Source organism: Larus michahellis, chromosome 21 (genome assembly GCF_964199755.1).
Source record: "Larus michahellis chromosome 21, bLarMic1.1, whole genome shotgun sequence".
Classification (NCBI taxonomy): domain Eukaryota; kingdom Metazoa; phylum Chordata; class Aves; order Charadriiformes; family Laridae; genus Larus; species Larus michahellis.
The window spans coordinates 6103817-6125493 of NC_133916.1; the positions used below are offsets into that span (position 1 = coordinate 6103817).

The following is a 21677-nucleotide window of genomic DNA, read 5'->3' on the forward strand; positions in this document are numbered from 1 at the left end:
CACTGTCTAGCTTTGTTTTATATGACCTTAGTGGTAAAACTCCTGTTACTTGGCTTGGAAGACTAGGTCTGGGACTCAGGAGGTTCGACGTACCCTGGCAAGCAGTAGCCCCTGATATTCACCATTTCTTGACCCAGCCTCATCCCATATCTCCCCGCAGCACTCCCTTGACCCTCCCAAGTGACAGTATTTGAAGTATTTGCTCCGTGTCCCTTCTTCACACCTTGCATGATGCTCAAGAATCAACACATAGGAGGATCACGAGCAGGAGAGACGAGCTGCCACTGCAGCCTAGAATGCAGCTCTAGAATGTCTGACCGCGTGGTGTTTGCAAAGCTTTGAAGGCAGACAGAGCCTCCTCTGCTGCACCCCTGGTTGTCCCAGACCCCCACGTGAAGACCCGAGCCCCATGGGCCGTCCCCCGCCGGCCCTGCGTCTCCAGCAGCGGCAGCTCAGCCCTCTCCGCGGCTCCCTCTCTCTCACCAGCACGGCTGGCGGGTTTAATTTAGCCAATTTTCAACTCTGCTAGTTTCTTTAAGATCCATGTCAAGGTTGCTTTCCTGTCTAATGCATAAGCACATTGAACCCTTCTGGTTTATCATACAAATGTGACCTCCCTGTCTGTCTTGGTAGACGAGATACTTGGGAATTAAATTTCTGCTTTTCTTTTCTTCCCTCCCAGCAGCTTTCTGGGAGCTGTCTGCTGGGGCTGCTTTCTTACCTGATAATGCATCAAGGTGTTCAAACGCTTCCAGTCTCCTTCAATCTTGGTGGTGATGTCTTCATCCTGCAGGACCACGCGAGCTATCCGGCCCTGCCGCCACTCTGCGGGAGAGGCAAAAACCAGGCAGACACACTGGTCAGAAGGAGAAGGCACCAACAGGCTCTATCCACTTCTGGCCCTAGCAGCTACTGGCCCAAGGAGCCTGCAGAAGAGCCCACCTCCCAGGGAAGAGGCACCCAGAGAATGCTAAATTCTGCTCTTCAATCTTATAACTGCAAAGAAGGTCAAGGGCAGCATTTTAATTCCCACGCAGAGGGTTTTGCTGTGTTCAGCTAAACCAAGGCATGGGACCTTCCCAGCCCCACTGTCCCCCACCCCGGCTCTGGCAGGACACAAAACCCTGGGGACAGGCTTTGCTCAGCAGAGCGAAAGAGCAAATGACTCCCGAAGCCTCCGTGATCAGTGGACAATTAGCTGATCCCACAGAGTATAAAACCTATCCGGTCGGAGCAGCGCCCATGCTTTCTAGGGGCAGAAACCTCTGGGTTGTTGTGCAGCCTGAGCTCTAGTTTTCAAGCTCTGCAATACCCACGGAGAATCCCTGAGAACGTCCCCCTCTCTGATCTTCCCCTTCCTGGGAGGCAGAGAAGCTCCTACCCAAGTCCATGTCAACAGCTCTCGGTCTTTGAGAGTACGGGACGTTTTTGTATACTGCATCGAGGATCTTCTCTTTGACTTGAGTGATGGTATCACAGTTCAGCACCTTCACAGGGATCTCTGGACTGTTCTCATTATCCGGGTTCACACAGTTTAGGATCTGGAAGGGAAGGAGAACCACACCATGCTCTAAAGGCTTCGGACAAGCATCCAGGAGAACTGTAACCACGTCTGTCACAACAACCCATTCTCATAAAAAAGCCCACCACATCCCCATTTGTGGGGGATCATTGCTGTTGCATCTAGTACATCTTTACAACTATAAAGGCAGGAGTCCTGGATGTCCATTTTCACTTGCTAGAGGGACAGCAATGCTCAGTTCCCAGGGAGATAAAATGCCGCCCTCAAACCCTGCCTTTCTAAACCTTACCTCAGGCTATTTGTACCTGCAAATTCGGGACACGCCTGACTTGGGCACGGGTCTGGCAGCACGAGGCTTTGTTGCACTGGCAACACTTGTGCTTCACGGCAGCGTCCTAATCGCTGGCCTAAAGGTCAGAACAGCTCATGCCCAAGTGGGCAGGACAGAAGCGATTTGATGGCAGCTTCTACAGCGATCACTCACCAGAGTCTTGTACTCAATTTGCTGCCGGATCAGCTTGTCCTCACTGAGGGAGTAACGGGCTTCTCCTGTGATGGCATCAATTGGACCTTTCTCCATCTGCTGTTTGATGGCACAGTAGAGCATGAAGAGCGGCTCTCCAGCACATTCCTACACAATGAGACAGGCAGGAAAACTAACCCAGAGGTGAAGGTGCATCTCCTCCAGGGCCCCTGGCCTGCGGACAGGCTTTGCACATGACTCATTTCAGCAGAGACATGGTCCCATTGACTCAGTCTCCAGCCCATGTGCAACCCAGGCTCAGCCCCCAGCAGCTCCTGGAGAGGACAGCCAAAACCATGAGCCCCATTGCTCAACGGGTATATTGTCTTTGGCTTGGTAAACCTCTACTGAATCTATATAGCTGTAAAAAAGGAATTTGAGATCTTGATCTCATTGTTCACTCCCATGAACCAAATTCTGTGGGGCTTCCAAAACCACAAATAAAGTTAAAAAATATGGAAGCCCAGGCATGGAGATGTGAGGATTTCTCCTAAGTACTAAAGAGGTGCAACAGAAACTCCATTACATGAGGATTACACAGGTGATCTGAGGGTTGAAGAAGGCTGAGCACGGCTCAGCTCAGCCCCTCTAACAGCAGCCCTGGGCATAGCCATCTCCGAGCAAATTTCCACCTGCCCTACTCCATCTTTTGACTTGGAGTCTGACTGAAGAGTTTCAAGCCCAGATTCCCCGTGGGGAGGGCTGGCGGGGGAGACAGCAAAGCGGCAGCAGGCTCTCAGCTCCATCCCTCCTTACCTTCAGGAACTTGTGGAGGAGGAAGGCGAACCAGTTAGTCAGCATCTTCTCAGCCACCGACTCCGTCCTAGGGAAGCCACAAGGACACGCATGTTACATACAAAACCAAATCATGCATCAGAGACCCCAAATCTGCCCGGGCACAGCTCTGGAGCAGGCAGGCAGCAGGATGTGGCCAGCGTTGGCCCACCCCGGGATGCACTGAGCTGACAGCAGCTTGCCCAGCTGACAGCCCGTCACAGCCCTGATGGGACTGGTGACAGGGAGCCTGGTGACACTCGGCTCCTTGCACATGGTGCAAATTACAGCCTGGTTCAGTAAATCACTGGAATTTACAGTGGTTGCTGGCAATCAGGGACAGCAGAGTGACAATGGCAGGGAAATTGCAGCTTTCTCCCCGGTCCCACCCCGCGTCCTCTCCCCACATTGTGCCCGAGATTATCTCTAATTTAAATACAATACCTCCTAATGATAGTTTTTAATGCTGGCTCTGCAGGACCTGGAGACTTTCCTTGAAGCACCACAATCATTTTATTCTGGGACGGGGCGGCTGTGCTGGTGGCAGGGGGTCTCACAGGCCACATCTGAGCCCCCAGCACGCAGCTGAGGTTGGGGGCGGCAGCGTGGCAGGGCTGCAGGCAGGGCGGCAGGCAGGGCGGCAGGCAGGCAAGGCTGCGGCCAGCCCAGCCAGCTGCCAACATGCCCCCGGGCAGGCTGGCTCTGCACCACTGGCTTTGCCATTGCGACCAGCCTTCCCCTCATGCCACATGCGACACCAAGATCTGGTCTAAATTTCAGCAAGCAGAGAGCGGGGGATCCAACACCTTGCTCTCTGCAGCACCCGCTCCTCCAAGGACCTCCTGCACCTTCTCTGGGACCCTGCAGCAAGGCAGCACCCCTGCCGGGTCTGGGCACCTCTCTGCACTTCATCCCTCGGCCGGCAGCTCCGCTCCCAGTGCCATTCCTGCCAACTGCCTTTTCGACCATCGTGCCACCAACCCGCCCAGGAGATGCCCAGCGGCCACCACCGTGCACCGAACCTCCTCCTCCGCCCGTACCCTGACCCGCAGCGAGTCACCGTCCCGCTCAGGACCCCTTTTCCCCATCCTCCCCCCATCTGCTCCGCTGCCTTGAACTAAGGGCTGCCACTTGGTACGTATTTATACAGCACCCCGCATGTTTAAAAACTCTGGTGTTTAATGAAAAACACACACTACTGAAGCAACAGTGTTTGATCCCAAAGTCAAGCAGATCATGTATAAATGGGACGCACAGATTTGAGCAAACAAAAACTGACGCCAGTCGGCAAACGGACCCGGGGTCACATTCTCCATCATCTCTTAGGATCACAACATCTGCCAGGAATTTGTGAAAATGTCTGCAGATCCCCAAAGAATTTAAGCCTGAATTGATTAACTGCCTAAAAATTCATCCGACAAATTGACACACACATTGTTCTCCTGTATAAAATATTTCAGTCACCCAATTAAGGAGGAGAAGCACCAGCACACCACTGCGCCAGCAAGCCATGGAAAATGGGAGAGTCAGTGATACAAACTAAAGAATAGGTGAAAAACTCAGAAAATGATACATTCAGGACTTCAGAGTGAATATTAATTTAATTAACTACTTTATTAATAGGAAATTAAATTAAGAATTGGCAAGCCTCCCCATTAGCCCTCCCAGTGAAGTAATGCTGTGTCCCGTCCCTGTTGGTGGCTCATGGCCTGACACCAACACCATGAAAATAACTGAAATACGGAGTGACAGAGAAGTTGGGGCACATTGTGTGGGAGAAGGGTATCGGATCCTCGGGTGCCTGGCTGTTCCCTTTTATTTCTTTAGCAGAAATACAAGATCAGCTGAATGGAACAGCAAAAAGAAACGCCTCGGAGCATCTCTGTCAAAACCCATTTCTCCTTCCCTTCAAGCACCGACTCTCGGTCTCACGGCATCTCGGCACAGACTGACGCCGTGAGATACCTGCGGTGCCCCAGTCCCGGGGAACGCCGACAACTAAGTTAATCATCGTTCTCCCACCCTGGCTGAGGAAAGGGGCTGCTTATAACCCGCATCGCTGCGGGTTGCAGCCGCAGGAGCCCCGAGGGCTCCTTGCAAACAAGTCCGTGTATTTCCTTTCCCCACCGTCCCTGCCTTTGAGGTGGGGTCGGAGCGGGACGGCTGGGGAAGCCATCGCGTAAACTCTGCCGGCCACCACGAGCCCTGGCCTGGCTGTCTCTCTGCCACTCTGGGAGGGCAGGCATCGCTCTTACTGGCCGGGCTGGTGTCTGAAACGCTGCTATAGATCCGTCTCTAAAAATAAAAAATAAGCTCCTGAAGATTAACCCGGCAGGGGAGAATCCCTAGGCTTGGAGAGAACCCTTCTCGTATTGACCACATAACAGGGGCAAAGCACGATCCAGAGATGGTTTTCCAAAGGAGCCTGACGCCAGCAACCAGCGCCTTGGCTGCTCCTCCGACTTTCTGAGGCACCAGGAATAAAAACAAAACTGCACACAAAGAGCTGAGAGAACCCAAAAAATAAATATGTATTTTATTAATTTTCCCTGCTATATCTAGGTCTCTGAACTGCTGTGTGCTGCTGTCTGTGCCAGGAACCAGAGCAGCTATTTGATTTAATGTCAACTTTTTTGCTGCCTCCCGCGAGGGGTAGTTATGGAAGAAAGAGAGAGGGGAAAAACGAGGAAGAAAGAGAGAGAGAACTGAGCGCCAATTATCAACCGCTGCCACCAGAGAGCTCAAAAAATAAAAATAAGAAATATCTCACTTTGTGGCTGATCACTCCTTATTAAGGCAGAACACGACGTTCCAGCTGTTTTGTGCACCACCAGCACCTGGGAGCGCGCGGGGCACCGGGCTGGGACAGGGCTCAGTCCCAGGTATAACGGGGCTGGAGCGACCGGACAAGGGGTAACGGGGTTTTAAACCAAGGATTTTAAACTAAAAGAAGGTAGATTTCAGACTAGATATAAGGAAGAATTTTTTTATGATGAGGGTGGTGAAACACTGGCCCAGGTTGCCCAGAGAGATGGTAGATGCCCCATCGCTGGTAACATTCCAGGTCAAGTTTCCCATGAAATGGCTAAATCCTGGAGCAGGACAGCCGGCCTCGACGCTGCTGGCGTTGCCCGTGGCCCCGGCTCTTTGCTGGATGCTGCGGGGAGGAGCGGGCATGGCTCTGATCACCAGCCGTGGATTTTTTGGAGCGGCGCGAAAAGTCATTATTGATGGCTGAGGCAGAAGATGCCTTCCCAGCGACTCGTCAAACCACTGGGGAAATTAAGACGGCTTCCTTTTCCGAGATGAGTTATTGCCTCCACAAACACAGCCAGATTTAAAGCAATTTCCTGTCAAGTGTATTCATTATGGCTGGAGGAATCCCTGAAACTTTCCTAGAGCTCTGAAATTCTCCCCGCTCCTCCGTCCACCCACCGCAGCGAGATGCCGGCAGCGCCGCGGGTGCAGCCCATGGGGCAGCCGCACTCCTGCCGCCAGCCGAGGCCAGGACGCGAAGGGACATGGGATGGAGGTGGCTCCCGACACGGAGGACAGGGGTAGCCTTTGACTTGTGGCCAGTGATCTGGCCTACATCAACACACGCTTCTTCCCCTTTTTCTTTCTGCTGTTTCCCTGCACGATCATGGGTGAGTCACTCAGTCCATCCAACTCCTTCCCAGCTATGAAACACAAACGCTGCTGCTCCATCCAGGCAGACACGGCTGCTGCGAGGATAAAGCCCATAAATGCTGCGAGGTAGCTCAGAGCCGGCAGGGTCTCGGGGTCACCCAGGCTATAGAGGATGGGCTGCCATCAGGAGGGGGACCGAGCCTTGCTGGGCAGCCCGCCTTTCCCTGGCAGCTCCAGGGGCAATTCACTTTTCCACGAGGTACTTCTCTTCATGTTAATGCTTTACTCACCACGATAATACCACAGCTCGTGGGAGATGAGGACCCCAAGTACTGTATGTAAGAAATCAGGCTCCTGCCCTTAACAGCCTGAAGCCCAGTAAGACTCACAGAATTATAGAATCGTTTTGGTTGGAAGAGACTTTTAAGATCATCGGGTCCAAATGACTGAAAGAGCTGCATCTCTGCTCCTGCTGACCCTGCTGTACCTGAGCCGGTGTCTCCTCTGCCCTGCCTGGATGCGCAGGGCACTGCTCGGTACCAGCAACGTGCAGGCGATGGAGAGCCCCAGTTTTTGTGCCATTGACCACTCTGCCACCACACTGCCCTGAGGCAGCCCCACACAGGGCTGGCAGCGGGGGGTAAACCCTGTTGCTGAACCTCTCGGGCACCTTTGTACACACCGGTGAGAGATTCAGGAGCTCGGGCAGGCGGGCGCAGGCAGGGAGGAGGCAGGTGGACGGCAGAGGTGACAGTGCTGCCGTCATCACCTGCTCTCAGCCACACCAGGGCTGGGGCAAGGTAAGAGATTGTGGGTGAGAGAGAGTCACATCAGAGGTAATAGCTCTCTTGGATCCAGTTTAAGACCCTGTTCAGCCATCTATGATTCTACCTGTGGGATCACACCGTAGAGTTGGTGAAACAGGTTGCCCAGAGAGGTGGTGGAGGCCCCATCCCTGGAGACATTCAAGGCCAGGCTGGATGAGGCTCTGGGCAACCTGATCTAGTTGAAGATGTCCCTGCTGACTGCAGGGATTTGGACTAGATGGCCTTTAGAGGTCCCTTCCGACCCAACACGTTCTATGATTCTATGAGTTAACCCTGTGTCCTGGAGACAGGTGAGGAAATGGATGGGTCATCCAAAGCCACCCATAGAGAGCAGTGTTTTCCTTCTGACAGCAGCCCCCTGGTCCCGCAGAGCCCCCATATGCCACCAGCAGTGTGGCCGTGCCAGCCTGGGGGACTGCGCCGGCTTGCCCGCAGCCCCGTCCCCTCCCCATCGCCCTGCGTTACCTGCGCAGGAGCAGTTTGGGATGGTTCTTGTTTTCCAGGTTCTTCTCGATGAGGTCGGAGAGCAGCTGCTTCAGCACGTCGGTGGCGTACTCCAGCTTGCCTTGCAGCCCCGTCATGATGAGCGAAGCCACGTTGCCGCGATCGCGCATGGAGAAGCTGCGCTGCAGCTCCAGCGTTCGGATGAAGGTCAGCAGGAAGACTTTGTTGTTGATCAGCTGAGCAAAGAGCTTCAAGGCCTTCTCCACACTCTGCTGCCCGTTCCCTTGGACCTGCAGTGGAGGAAAGAACGCCCATCAGCCCAGGCATGGAGGACAAGGGACTGGAGAGCAGCCCTGCACCACCATGGGGTCACTCTGCCAGCCCTGGTCGGGGGGTGAATGGTTTAACTCTGGGTGCACAAGCATCTCTCAGGGTCTCAGCATCCCTGAACATAGTCTATGGCTGGTCCTGACCAAGCGTCACCCCTTCTGTCCTTCCCCAGCATTTCGGCACAGCTTGCCTTAATCATTGCTCCGAGCTGCACCCTCTGCATGCCATAAAGCTGCTGCTTTGAGGCTAACAGCCCTATAAATGACAGACAATTTTGCTTGTTCTGCACAAAAAGTGACACTCTTATAAGTAAATTAAATACTAATTTAGACTATTGCTTTATTATGGGACAAGTGTAAAAAATTAATTGAGGCTTTCAGCCAGTTGCGGATTCAAGTAATTCATTACAAGTGAAAATGATGAACTACACGAAGCAACTCTTTACCAAACATCTTGGAGACTTATGTATTGGTTTTACTAACGTTACATAATTAAGCAACTGTGTAATTGGCAACACATTTATCACTTCTGCAATTCTGTTTTTCATAAGTAAAACAAATAAAAAGCATTCATATTTGTTTGCTAGAGCATCAGCTTATTTGGAAATTTAAACAGAGAACATAATGTGTGGGACTGGAAAACTCAGGGCATGGGAAGGGGCTGGGAGAGGCTGCTTCGAAGCCCGCTGGGTTTTACCAACACCACGGCAACTGCTCGGCGTTGGCGGCCCACTGGAAAGGAATCTAATTTGATGCATTAACGCTAAGTAATGCTTGCCTGGAAAAGCAATGCAGCTGTATGGAGCACCAGCAATCAACGCTTCGTCCTCTTATGCCTCTGGGGTTTGGGCCACCCCCCGGGCTGTGTGAGGGCAATAGGACTTTCAGGATTCACTGGAGCAACGCCAGTGTCCAGCGTCCCAGAGGGAGCGCTGAGCCGGGTACCTCTGGGCATCCTGGACGGAGGACGGCAGCCCCACACTCGGTGGCAGACAATGTTTCTTGAAGCCCCATCATTTATTTTGGTGCTCTCGCTGTGCGCAGGGCCCATCTGCAAGGCGATCTGACGGACCCTTTTATGTTACCAAGTTTTCTAAACCCTCAATTAAAATTTTATTTATATATTTGCATAAACTGGTGGAAAAACCCGGGAGACAAAAGGGCTTGCTGGCAGCCGAACGGGAGGCCGGCCATGGCTAGGCACGGCGCTTGCCCTCCCGTGGACACGCCGTGGAACAGCAGCGGGATGCTCCAGGAGGGATGCTCCCAGGCGGGATGCTCTGGGAAGGATGCTCCGGGAGGGATGCTCCCAGGCGGGATGCTCCCAGGCGAGATGCTCTGGGAAGGATGCTCCCAGGTGGGATGCTCCGGGAGGGATGCTCCAGGGCAGGATGCTCCGTGAGGGATGCTCCCAGGCGGGATGCTCCCAGGCCCACCGCCTGCCCCAGCACCATAAGGTGATTATGGAGGACTTTAAAAGGACACCGATAACTTAGCTGGCGTGCTTTGCTGCTGGCCTACAGTGATATAAAACCCCATAAAATAAAACTAAAGCAACACCGGGGAGAAGAAACCAAGTGGAAACAAGCAATGTGTGATGGAGATAAAACACCAGCTTCTTAGTTAAAATGAACTCGGGGCTCATCCTGCTAACCCCTGTGCCTCTAATAAGATTTGGTGTGGAAGGTGTAAAGGTGCTTCAGGGTTTCACACTGGCTTCCCCAAGGGCTCAGGGAAACTTCGAAGGGCCGGAGCACAGGCTGTTCCTTACCTCCAGCTCCCGCAGGACGGGATGGTCCTCGATGCCGGGGAAAAGGACCCTCATGGCATATGTCCGATAGTCGAGGTAGGGGATCCCGGAGCGGTCCAGGTCGCTGGTTAATTCATTGATGTCCGTCTGCAGCTCTGCAAAAGCTATTTGGGGAGAACAGAACAAGACAGAGAAACACGTGAGCTGCGGGAGCCGAGGCTGCGGGCAGAGGCGCGGGGAGGGCTGGCTGCTCGCCTCGGGGGCACGGCAGCAGCCATAAATGGGACAGACAGCTCTGATTCGGAGGAGAGCTCGGTGCGTTGCTCAGACAGACCCTCACCCTTGGAGACTGTCTCAGCAACTGAGAGCGAAAGAGCACTCACCACACCGAGCACAAGCCGAGAACAAAAGATGCTTATTAATTTGTATGCAGCTCACACCTGTGTATACACACCTAAAGCACCTTTAAAGGCTGCAGATAGAAATGAGGGTCTATTTTCATAACTTGGTACCTCCCACATTTTCCTTTCTTCTTCTCCTCCTCTATCAACAGTTGCCAAAATAATCAAATCTGATGCAGATCAAATCCAAGTAGAAACTGCCTGCTGCGGGGGTCACGAAAGAATTTATTCTTCCTCTCATAACATAACATCACCGTGTTACGCAGCTGTATGTGTGTCCTTGTGTTCATTCTCCAGAGTATGAAATGCTGGCCTGGTGAGGTCTCTGCCCCCAGCCAGGCTGTGCCCACGCTGAAGCTGTGGTCTCTCCTGAACACATCTCATTTTTTGTCCTGTGCTTTCAAGGCTATCCTTTTCACATCAGCTGAACAAATCCAGTGCAACTCTCCATACGTACAGAGGTCACACTATGAAATTTGCAGCTTTCTATTTATTTGTCTTTGATTCAGTAAGCTCCCTTCCAGCTGGAAGGCCGTACACAACAGCAGCAGCATCCCTCCCCAGCTACAGCAATGACTGCCCACCCCTGCCCTGGCTCCCCCCGCAGCGGCCAGGCTCTGCCGCCTCCTTGCGAGGGACAAGACTTGTGTGCCCTGAAGTCCACCAGCAGCAGGTCTAGCTAGTCCAAATAACACACCAGATTTCCCAGAAGCAAAAGCTTGAGGAGCTTCTTCCCCTCCCTCAGACCTGCTCCTGTCCCCCTGGGCTCACATCTTGCAGACGGGAGCAGGGACTGGACCAGCGTTCCAGCCCTACCGCCTTCCACCTGGGATGCAGTCTGTTTCTTGGGGGTCTGAGCCTCCTCTGCTCCCTGTCTCACTCTGTGCCTTTTTAAAAGCTCTTTACTAAAAGGCCATTAGACAAGGGGGCATATTGTGCCGGGCACCCTGGGGCTCGCGCCGTCCTGGCGGTGGGGTCCAGGCGTGTTGCTTAAGCAGGATCAAGCTCTAATCCTATTCTCTGCGCATTAGGCAGCAGAGCCGTGTCTGCGCCCACGCGCCGGTCGCTGCCCACCCTCCCGCGGCAGACAGGCGCGCAGACCTCGCGGGGACACGCACCCTGCTCCTCGCCCAAAAAACGGGGGACTGGGGTGCTCAAGCGGGGACAGCCAGAGCACGGGGCCGCAGCACACAGAGAGTGCCTGGTCACGGGCAGTACTGACCCTCCTTGCACTCCAGGGCCACCCGGGACTCCAGGTTGTCCATCTGCATTTGCAGCCTCTTGAGGGTCAGGTCGTTCTCTCGGGACTTGCGCTTGTAGGCGATGAGGACAATGATGACGATGATGAGGAGCAGGCTGCCTCCGGCCGCGATGCTGACGATGGCCGGCAGGGTCAGGAGGCTGTCCGAGATGATGCTCACCGAACCAGGGGAGAAGATGATACCACCAACACGCACCTACAAAGCACAACGGGGGTAACCAGCAGCTTCAGGTAAGGGTGACAGCCTGTCCCAAACCCCTGTCCTTCCCAGCCAGGACACGCACTGCTCGGGCTGCACAGACTCCCGAGGAAGCATTGAACCGCATTTATTTCAGCCAAGACTACAGCAGCTCCCATCGCCTTCGAACACCGAGGGTGCAGCTTATGCGAACACAGGGAGGCTTCAAGTCATGATAAATGTGCCAGCCCTTCACTATCTGGGCTTTGTTCTTATTATCTGATGGCTCCATTTGACTTTCATTTTATAAGCTTTCAACTCCCTTTTGTAAAACGTGGACATTAGCAACCCAGTGATAATTTCACTGACAAGAAGCCAGAGCAACTGGATAGAGAGAACAGGGAAGGGAAGAGGAAGCCCCATGTGGAAGCCGCAGAGCAAACACGCTGGAGGCTAATGCTGGGACAGGCTTTTCTTGGATGTGCCCTGGCCACAGATGCGAGCAGCTCTCAGCCAGGTTGCGCTTCTGTGAATCGCACTGTGATAATCTGAGTACCTTTTGGATGCTGAACTTAAAGGGAAATAAATCACAATTACAGTCTCATTTGGGCTGTACTCAAGCACTTCTGCAGCTGCGTGCTTGGTCTGTAAGAGGATCAGAGGAAGCAGCGATGCCCAAAACCAAAAGCAGAGGAAGGCACTGACTCTTGTCCTGGACAAGGCCATTGATCCATCCAGTCCAGTGTTCAGATGTCCCTGGCTGCTTCTGCTCCAGGAAAAGGCGAAACCTCTCCACCCCCTTAGCAGATCAGGTCTGGCTACAAGGAGTGATAAAATCCCTTCCCATCCTCCAAGAGGGAGAACACAAACCACTGAAAACGGTCTCACTGACTCGGAGTGAGAGGAAGAGCGAGCAGCAGCAGAAAAAGGCTGGTACCCGCTGCTGAAGGCACCGCCGGAAAGATTTGTTCTTTCCAGAAGGCTCTGATAGTAGGTGGTGAGTCTCAAGGAGGGAATAAGATCTCCCTGCTAATCCACATCAATATTTTAAGCTTCCAATTAGACAGCCATAAAGATCTAAAATCCTACTGATCCTCAGACAAGAAATTGCACTCAGTGTCTGAGTGAGTCAGGGGGATGGAGGAGGAGGAGGAGAAAGGACGGGAGGGAGGAAGGATGCTGACAGGAGCATTTGGTCCCTCACCATCACTTTGTGCTGTCCAGTGAGATTTGGGGGCTCGCACAGCAGCTGGGTCTCGGAGACGGTGACGGCGCAGGGCGTTTCTCCGATCAGCACGGTGTAGTTGAGCTTTGCTCCTCCAGGAGCGGGTGGGCACAGGTTCCTGCCCTAGGGACAAGGGGGGAGAAGACAAAGATGTAGAGCATTTCTCCCATTTTCACCTCATTCCCAGCTTGTGGAAACAATGGGATTGCACCTAGCGTTCCCCATTCTCCAAAGGGGTTATAAAACTCCTCTCTCGGGGATTTTTTTTTTCTGCTTCCCACCAGGTAAGGGTCTCCCTACCTTCAGGATGATGGGTGACCCCGGCTTCTGCTCCAGCACCCCGGTCGGGCTCAGGAGTTCAAACGTCGGGTTGGGGTAGTATATGAACTTGGTGTCGTTGTAGACCAGCAGGGACTGCACGTTGTTAAAGATAAACCCAAACTCGTCGGGCCGCTCGACGGCATCCAGGCCGGGCCGGTACTCGGGGGTGAGGGGGGGGGCGAGGCAGGCCAGCGCCGTGGCATTCACCACCTTGCAGACCTGCGGGGAAGGAGATGCTTTTAAAGACAGCAGGGAAAAACCTCACCCTGACCTGCACGATGATCTTCTAATTCCTGAAAAGTCCAGCGGATTCAGGTTTAGCTGGAAATGTTTAATCCAGGCTGGATGCATGACAGCCATGGTCTGGGGGAATTTGCTTCCCCTCTGGCCAGTAGAAAGGCACTGGAGCAGAGATGGAGAGTGAGCTTCAAAACGAGCGGTGTTTTAAAGGCACTAGAGGCTCACACAGCGGGTAACAGCCCTCTTTCTTTCTATTTTATTTTCTTTCCAGTTGCATCCTCTTTGGCAACGCTGGCTTTGAAGCAGACCCACAGGGAATACCTGGTCCCCGCTACAAACGGGTGATTAGAGGCAGTTCCCTAATGCCAGAACAACCACCCGACACTGGTGGGCTGGAGGTAACGTGAAGGTCATCTCCCACCGGGCTGAGGACACCCCCAGCTCCCCCAGCCCTGGAAGCAGGGAGCTGGCCGATTTACAAGACTTTTGCCTTAGAAAACAGCAAGAGCCCGACCGTTTGGCTTCCCTCCATATGGGGAAGATTTAATTTCACTCCATTTTGTGTCTTCAAAATTATTTTTGTAGCACTATAACTGCAACCGCTAACAACAAAATTAGATGTCTTTTTAAAAAGAGCTCAGAAGAATAAGGTCTTCAGAGGGGAAGGGAGAAAGGGAATAGGAAAAGACTGCTAAGTGATTTGCCCTTTCCAAGATAATACAGATTCAGTCAGAAAGATCACTGCATAGAAATAATATTTTTCAGTTTTACTTGGTCAAAATAATCTCTACGGGTCCTGGAGGTACAATTCTTATTTGTAGCACACAAGAACATCGCTTAGCTCCCATTTAGCTGAGGATTCGTTTCAGTCTCTCACTCTTGGACTGAAAAAATACAGATAGGGGCAGGAGGTGGCATTCCAGATCAAACCCAAATTCTGCTACCAGCTCCTTGCTTCAGGAACGTCAGGGTGACAGGAGGGAGGAGGAGGAGGCATAAAAATAACGCCCAGCTTCACCAAAATACCCCCAAGTGGTACGGCGAGGAGGGCGCAGGGAGCAGCACCTGGCCTTACCATGGTGATCAAGCTGCAAAAATGGCCTGAAAGCTGCTTGTTCGGAAGCAGTTCCCCTCTCTCCTCCCCTCCCCGGGCTGGTACAGGCTTGCCGGGCCCAGAGCTGCAGCAATAGGAGGATTATTTACAGAGAGGCAGCAAGGGAGAGACTAGTTAAACATAGCGGCCTCGTAGCTGGCAGGTCCCAGCGCCCAGCTCCGGGCTTTTCCAGAAAGAGCAGGACTAAAATGGGAAGCGTGGAGCAGCTGGGGATGGGGATGGCTGCACTTGGACTTTCCATCACAACGTGCCTGTAGAGCTGAGCTTGGTCCGGGGAAGGATGCTGGGGAGAGGAGAGCTCTCAGGGCTCAGGGGCTTCGACAAAAGGGGGCATTTCAGGAGTGAAACAAGTTCACCTGGCCCAAGACCGAATTTGAGGTGATGGAGATGACCGAAAACACTTTGAAAACTCCTTGGCAGTTGCTGTGTTCTCCCATTTGTGTGTTCCAGGGTCCCCAGGGTTTGCTGCTAACAGTCTAGGGAAATACCCCCAGAGCAGCTTTAGCCACGGCGAGCCTCACCACGCAGGGAGCACTGGCACCAGTATCCATACGTGTGCATCCAAGTGGGATGCTCCCAGGCACAGCCCGGTGGCACCGCGCCGACAGCAGCTACTTACGTTGACAAACTCCTTGCCATTGTACTTGACGCGGATGCGCGGCTCCTGGATGACGTCCAGGTTGGAGCCGGTGACAGTCAGAGGCGTGTGTCCGCTGCAGAGAATCGGGAGACACCTGATTAATGCATCGGGACGGAGGGGCTGGGGCTGTGCACGGAGACTCTGCTTGGCAATAAGGACGCTCGTTGATCTCAGAAAGATGTTTTCTGCAGACACCTCAGGCACCAGGCGACGGAGTGGATTAATAGCCACTCCCCGAGTCGCTGGGGAGCGGCGTCTCACAAGTTAGCCAGCTCCTCTGCTCTCGGCTGCACCCTCTCCCACCTAACAGCCTCGCAAGGCAGCGGGATGAGAAATGGGACCAAAGGAACCAACTGAGCTGAGACTAAATACGTAAGACAATAAATTAGTCACAGTGTTTAATGATTTACATAGCGATGTTTTTAAGGAACACGATAAATGGTACGTGCAGTGAAGGAACTGACGTGCACTTGCATCTGGACTGCAGACACAGCAAGTTGTCACACAGAGCAGGGGAGGGAGGAAGAGCACCCGGTGCCATCAGGGCCAGGGAGGACACAAACCCCCAGGCTAAAGTACCCCCAATTCTCCTCCAGCCAATGCCCCTGAGCAAAGTCTTTCACTCTTGGCTTCTTCTTTCATGTGCTAACTGGAGCAGCGCAGCCCCGATTCACCCGAGTCTCCAGCCCCTCTGCGCCAGAGCCCAGCTGCCCCCTTCAGACCACCCCGCAGCAGCCCTGGCCGCCCCCTCAAACCCATCCCACCCCAAACCCGCCGCGAACTTGAATTTGGCCTCAAAGCAGACATCTCCTGCTGCGAGACACTTACTTCTTTCAAGGGCAATTTTAAAAAATAATTGGAATTTGAAATGAATAGCTGCGTTACAGCCCTTGTAAGCACAACCATTAAAGTAACACCAGGGGACAAGTACGGCCAGGGGTTTTTAGCAGCAACGACGTCACGGTGATGTGACAGCGCCGGCCACCCCGTTCCGAGCAGTGAAACTGGGACAAACAGCACATTTTGATTAGCATCAGCTTTTTCTTTCCTTGGTGGTTGCTGGTTTTGTTTTATTCCAGAACTACAAGAAGGAGCCTTTAATGAGCAATTGTGCACTTCTTCAGCAGATGGAAGTGATCTTGGGGCTTTATTCGTGCTCCCGGAATCTCGGTGCACACTGCTACTGCTGTAATTGCCTCGGTAATCACAACTACCGTAGTAACTCTGGACCTGATTTTTGGTAAATGCAAATGCCGCAGACGCCCAGCACTGACAAATCCAGGATGCTGGGCGGGACGTGCATTTCCATATAGACCCATTTTTGCCCTCACTGAGCGTGTGCTGAGAGAGAAGACCCAGCCCAGGCGAGCTGGCTCCTCTCCTGCCGTTAGAGCCTGGCGTTACCTGGCGATGCTCCACTCGGGTTCGATGTGCTGCACCTTCGGGTCGTCGATGTACTCAAACACCAAAGTCTGCTCCAGCTGAGCCCGGTCGACGCTGACGGAGACGTGGACAGCCCCCAGGCCGTGGGCTGAGGGGGCCGACACGCAGACGATCTCGTTCATGGATCGCCTGTGCGAGAGAGAAGCCGGGCACGCGTTAACAGGCGGTGGTGGCAGAAAATCACCCTTGGTGCTGGCGCAGCTGCAGCGGGGCAGCTCACACAAGGGCTGAGCCATCACTCAGTCCCAGACCCCGACACCTGGGAAGGGGATGAGCTCCCGAGACGGGCAGGAGGGCTCCACGGGCACGGGAGGGAGGGAGGGAATGGAGCTCCGCCGGGGAGGGGCCTCCGCCTGCCCACCGAGAGAGACGTGCAAGCTCCCTGAAACTACTTTTTGTGCCAAACTGCAGCCGCCCGCACCCCTCTGTGAACCCGCTGCCTTCTGCTGGGCGTGTGAAAACAGATGGCTGCTTTTTAAAGGGGATGCAGAAGCTCACTCAAAAGCCAAATTCTTCCCCTCCCCACCCCACCGCACACACGGGCCCTTGTGAGCGGCATAATGGAGCCCGGGAAGCCCCCGCCTGGGAAGGGCGATGCCACCGTCACCGCTGCCTTCCAGCTTTGTCTGCCCGTCAGAGCAGGGTGACCTCGGCCTCGGCGCCACCTGGCTGGACACAACAGACCATCTGCTTCCATCGCAGCCCCGGAGAAGGTCGCGGTGACAGGGTAACGAGGCGCTGTCAAAGCACAAAGGCGTCGGCGGGCGGGCGGGCGGGCGGATGGATGGATGGATGGATGGATGGATGGATGGATGGATGGAGAAGGGCAATGAGATACGAGTGGCGCAGCTCCTGCTGCTGAGACAGAGCTGTGAGGAACTGCACAGCTCTGTGGCCAGCCTGGACACTGTTCCTACAAAAAGAGCTGGAGTGACATCCCTGGAAGGCCAGTGCCCTGCACGGCCACCTGCCGGTCATCCTGCCTGCCCAAACCTGCCCCTGGCTCACCAGAGAGGCCACGCTGTTTCCGTGGCTCATGTAGCTTTGGGCAGGCAGGTCTTCAGCACCTCACTGACAGTTCGGCACTTAAATCAAAAACTGGCACTCCTGAACGTCACGTCTTCACCATCCTCTCATCCTCAGAGGTGCACAGCTCCTGGAGCCGCCTGAACAGTTGGGTGCAGCCATGCCCCTGCTCGGCTTCCAGCAAAGCTCCCGTGTCTCCACCCGGGAAAGGGGATGCTGCGTGGTCCCCTTTTAGAGCCCTTACACACTCCCCACCCTCCCTAAGGAGCGTGGGCACATCACTTGGCACAGGGCATCGAACAGTGGGTACCACGACGTTCCCAGCTCACACCTCGGCACTCCCACCCACCACAACCGCGGGAACGGAAACAGCCTCCTAAAATATCTGAAACAAACTGGACCTGACTGTTTCTACTGCTGCGATTACACCCCTACCCCTTCCCCCTCTCCTCCTCCCTCATCTTATTCTCACTCTCCACCTAGGTTTAATTTAACCACAGAGGCATCCTTGTGCGAGGAGTGTGTTTCTCCACCCTCCTTGCTGGTTCTCGGAGGGTTGCCGTGCATGCCCGTGCAGCTGAAGAGCTGCCCGCCTGCCTGCTGCCTGCTCTGCCTGCTGCCCACTCTGCCTGCCTGCGCCCGCGCAGCCGCTCAGCCCCCCCAGACCCCACCGCGCCTGCTTAGCTCTGGCGTGAGATGCAGAGTGACGCATCGCTGCTGGCAGAGCTGCTCCCAGCTCCCTGTGATCAGTTAATTAGCTTTCTGTGCTATTATTATGTCGTCATGGTGAATCTACCCACTCCTCCGATCAGAGAGGGGAGAATGGGGGAAGCTGTAATTAGAGTGAATCTCATTAGAAACTGCTTCATCTAATCAGGCTCCCCCACACCCTCGAGTACAATTGAAGTTCATTGCCTCAAAACAGCCCAAGCAAAACAAAGTGCACAGCGTGACCCCGCGTGAGGGATGGTGCCGTTCATACACTGCCGCTTGCTTTGTTTAAGTTTCTGCTTGCCTGCTGTAATTAGAACACACAGAGAATTCAAAACTCTCCCAGGTTTCACAGGTCAGTATCTGCAGGTTGCCTGAATATAATCACATATTTAAGGGATTAGGTTTCTGCTCCCAGGCCAGCTTGGAGGCTGCTTCCGCCGGCGGTGACGCCGTTACCCGTCTGCTTCCGAGACAGCAATCTGGCATCTCTGCTTCGGATACGGGAAATGTTGATGGATCAGCTCCAGTGCTTAGCACTCGGAGAGCTCATCTGCACATGAAGGCCTCGGTACGCCCAGATCTCCTCAAGCACCATTCCAGGACAGACCTAGGACAAGCACCGCTAATATCCCAACGTGCTCCCACGTCTGAACGCCCATAGCTCCCACACTGGAAGACTCTCCGTCTTCCAGATGAGAAATTCACCTCCAGGGGCCTTTACTTTCCCAGAAACTTCCTCGGTTCCTCCCGGGAAGCCTGGGCGAGGATGCGAGGGGCAGAATCCCTCGGCACATCACCCTGCTTTGCTGAGGTTCCCGCACAGGCTGCGCCCACACTATGAAACGGCACCGCCGGCTGCGCCGGGGCACGGTGTACGCCTGTGTACGGGGTGCACACAGATGTATACCGCATGTATCTTTTTTTAACTAAGCCCCAAGAAAAACCCATTAAACCCTGCAAATGTCAACTCTGTGTTTACACTGCTGGGTGAAAAGCAAATTTGCCATAGAAATCCCGGAGGAGACTGATGGCTGCGCAGGTTTCTCAGCAGAAGGTGCGAGCAGCCCCTCGCTGTGCCCCGCAGCAGCCCACCCCCGGCTCAGACCATCTCCCGGAGGTTGAGGTACCTGCAGCAGCAGCTGCAATAAAAGTAACGCAAGCTGTTGATCTGTGAAAAGAGAAACTAGATGTTCCTTATAAACGTTACATTTCCTTCCGATCGGCCAGGCTGGGGGCAGGTACTGATGACTACTATAAACATTTTACAATCGCGGTGATGCTTGCCTGAGATTTTTGGACCAGTTAACACTGTAACGGCATTAAAATGAAATAATGGATGGCACTAATCGCAATGCAATCCCTCCCTTGCCAAGCAAGGCTCAGTCACATTAAGAGAGAAGATGGTTTCATGTAATAAAAGAGGGAATGGGAGCCTTCAGGGGTTGCCAGATGAATTTTTGCGGCGGCTGCGTGCTCAGCTACAGCAGATACGTGATAGCCAGGAGGTGCTCGCCGGCTCGGCCACTTACCCGTAGAATTCGCAGGTCTGGTTTCCCAGGAGCACCGACACGCGGCTGCCGGCTCCCAGGTAGTGCCCGGAGATGGTCACCATCGTCCCTCCCGACTCCGGGCCGCGGCTGGGGTTCAGAAAACTCACCGCCGGCGTCTGGGGAGAGCAAATGACAAATTCAGCGCTCCCGCCTGCTGCGAGGGGAGCTGCCAGCACTGGCCCCCGAGCATCTTCATGCTTTGGCTGAGGGGGGACTCCTTTGTAAAATGGAAAAGCGAAACAGGGATGCGTCCTGGGCCTCCAGCAAACCTGCTAAATTTTCAGTCCAGCTCTGAAAGAGGGACACGTCTCAACAAAACAATTGCAAATTTAGCCTCTGCAAAATTTTGCATTTACTTTCTTCAACTTTATTCTTAAAGGGAAGCTATTTGAACCACAGTTTCAAAATGGAAATATATCCCGAGCCAAGTAAACTGCCGCAATTGAAATCTGAACCCAAATATTTAAAGTTTGCCAATGTGGCAAAGCATCAACAAACCCCACCAGGGTCCGGTAATGGGAAATACCGCACAGCTTTAGCAAAAGGCAGCACCAACAGCCCCAGCTTCACATGAACAATCGGCGATAGTATTGCGGGGCCAGAGCCTGTTTCCCGCTGCTGGTGGAAAGCCATCCTTGGTGGGCGAACTTAGATCCCACTCAACATTCTATCGGTGATACGATTGCAGCGATGCCACTTTTCATCCTGCCTTGCACCATGATAGCTATTTATTCCCCTTAATAGAATTTGCAGAAAGCAGGTACCTTTTTATTTGTTTTCAATCAGCGAATATTACCAAATTGTTTTACTAATGCTTCCACATTACCCCCTTTATGACTCTCATCTGCGGAGGCTGGCAGCCTCCCAGCTCCGCTCCCCTGGCACCACCTGCTTGGCAGCTCGGTGAGTTTGTCCTGTTTTCCCTACTGTTTTCACAATGCAACATGTGTTTCCTGGGTGCCGCAGCATTCGCCAAAGTGGCTTAGACCAAAAGCCTGTTTGACCCCCGACTCCTGAATGGACCAGAGAAAAAAAACCACAATCCACCCTGTTGTGGATAATTATGGAATAATATTACAGGAGGGAGAGATTCATCCTTCAACTGCTCATGGTTAGCTCGCAGCTCTGATCCTAACTGGGGTCAGGATTTGGACTCGATGATCCTCGTGGGTCCCTTCCAGCTCAGGATATTCTGTGATTAGCCCAGTTAATGGCAATACTAGACAATATGGATGGTAATAGCGATATTTACACGAGGCAGGCTTGGGAGTGCTTCATACAACCAAGAGAAGTGATTCCAAAATGCAAAAAAACCTCTAAAGGATGCTCAGTGTACGACTGCCCATCAAAACCCTCCTTCAGCCGCCAGCCCGACCTGGCGACTGCTCCCAAGGAAGGAGCCCCAACGCCGTGAACGCTCTAGACAGTGAGAGCCCCATCCCGGCCAGCCCCCGGCTCCGGCCCCGGGGCCAGTCTGCTCGCGGGAGCCTGGGGACATTAAGGAGCAGTTACTGAACGTCTCCATGAGGTCCAGCACCTTCCATACACACCCCAGTGCCCAGAGCCACACGCATACTGGGAAGCAGAGCCCTCCTCTGCATTCAAAGTGAGTTCTCGGCACCTCCTGGCTACAAGCATCCGACACTTTTGGTGTGAGCATCACCTCGGCTAAGCGCTGCAATCCTTGGAAACTCAAAGCACTGCCCAAAACAAGAAACTCAGGCTGTAACCCCGAGCAGCCACTCTTGTACCCAAGGAAAAGACA

At 53.7% G+C, this 21677-nt stretch overlaps 1 protein-coding gene across 4 annotated transcripts in view; it reads right to left on the minus strand.

The window, feature by feature from the left end:
- Positions 1-21677, minus strand: part of PLXNA2 (plexin A2) — a 173998-nt gene that overhangs the window by 12605 nt on the left and 139716 nt on the right. For all 4 annotated transcript variants that reach the window (XM_074564009.1, XM_074564007.1, XM_074564005.1 and 1 more), the window contains exons 15-26: positions 19892-20028; positions 16584-16751; positions 15159-15252; positions 13165-13404; positions 12844-12987; positions 11423-11657; positions 9821-9963; positions 7742-8010; positions 2802-2868; positions 2007-2153; positions 1382-1541; positions 722-825 (exon numbers count right to left, since the gene is read on the minus strand). In XM_074564009.1, coding sequence (XP_074420110.1) covers positions 722-825; positions 1382-1541; positions 2007-2153; positions 2802-2868; positions 7742-8010; positions 9821-9963; positions 11423-11657; positions 12844-12987; positions 13165-13404; positions 15159-15252; positions 16584-16751; positions 19892-20028 — 1908 coding nt within the window. The remainder of the gene's footprint in view (positions 1-721; positions 826-1381; positions 1542-2006; positions 2154-2801; positions 2869-7741; positions 8011-9820; positions 9964-11422; positions 11658-12843; positions 12988-13164; positions 13405-15158; positions 15253-16583; positions 16752-19891; positions 20029-21677) is intronic.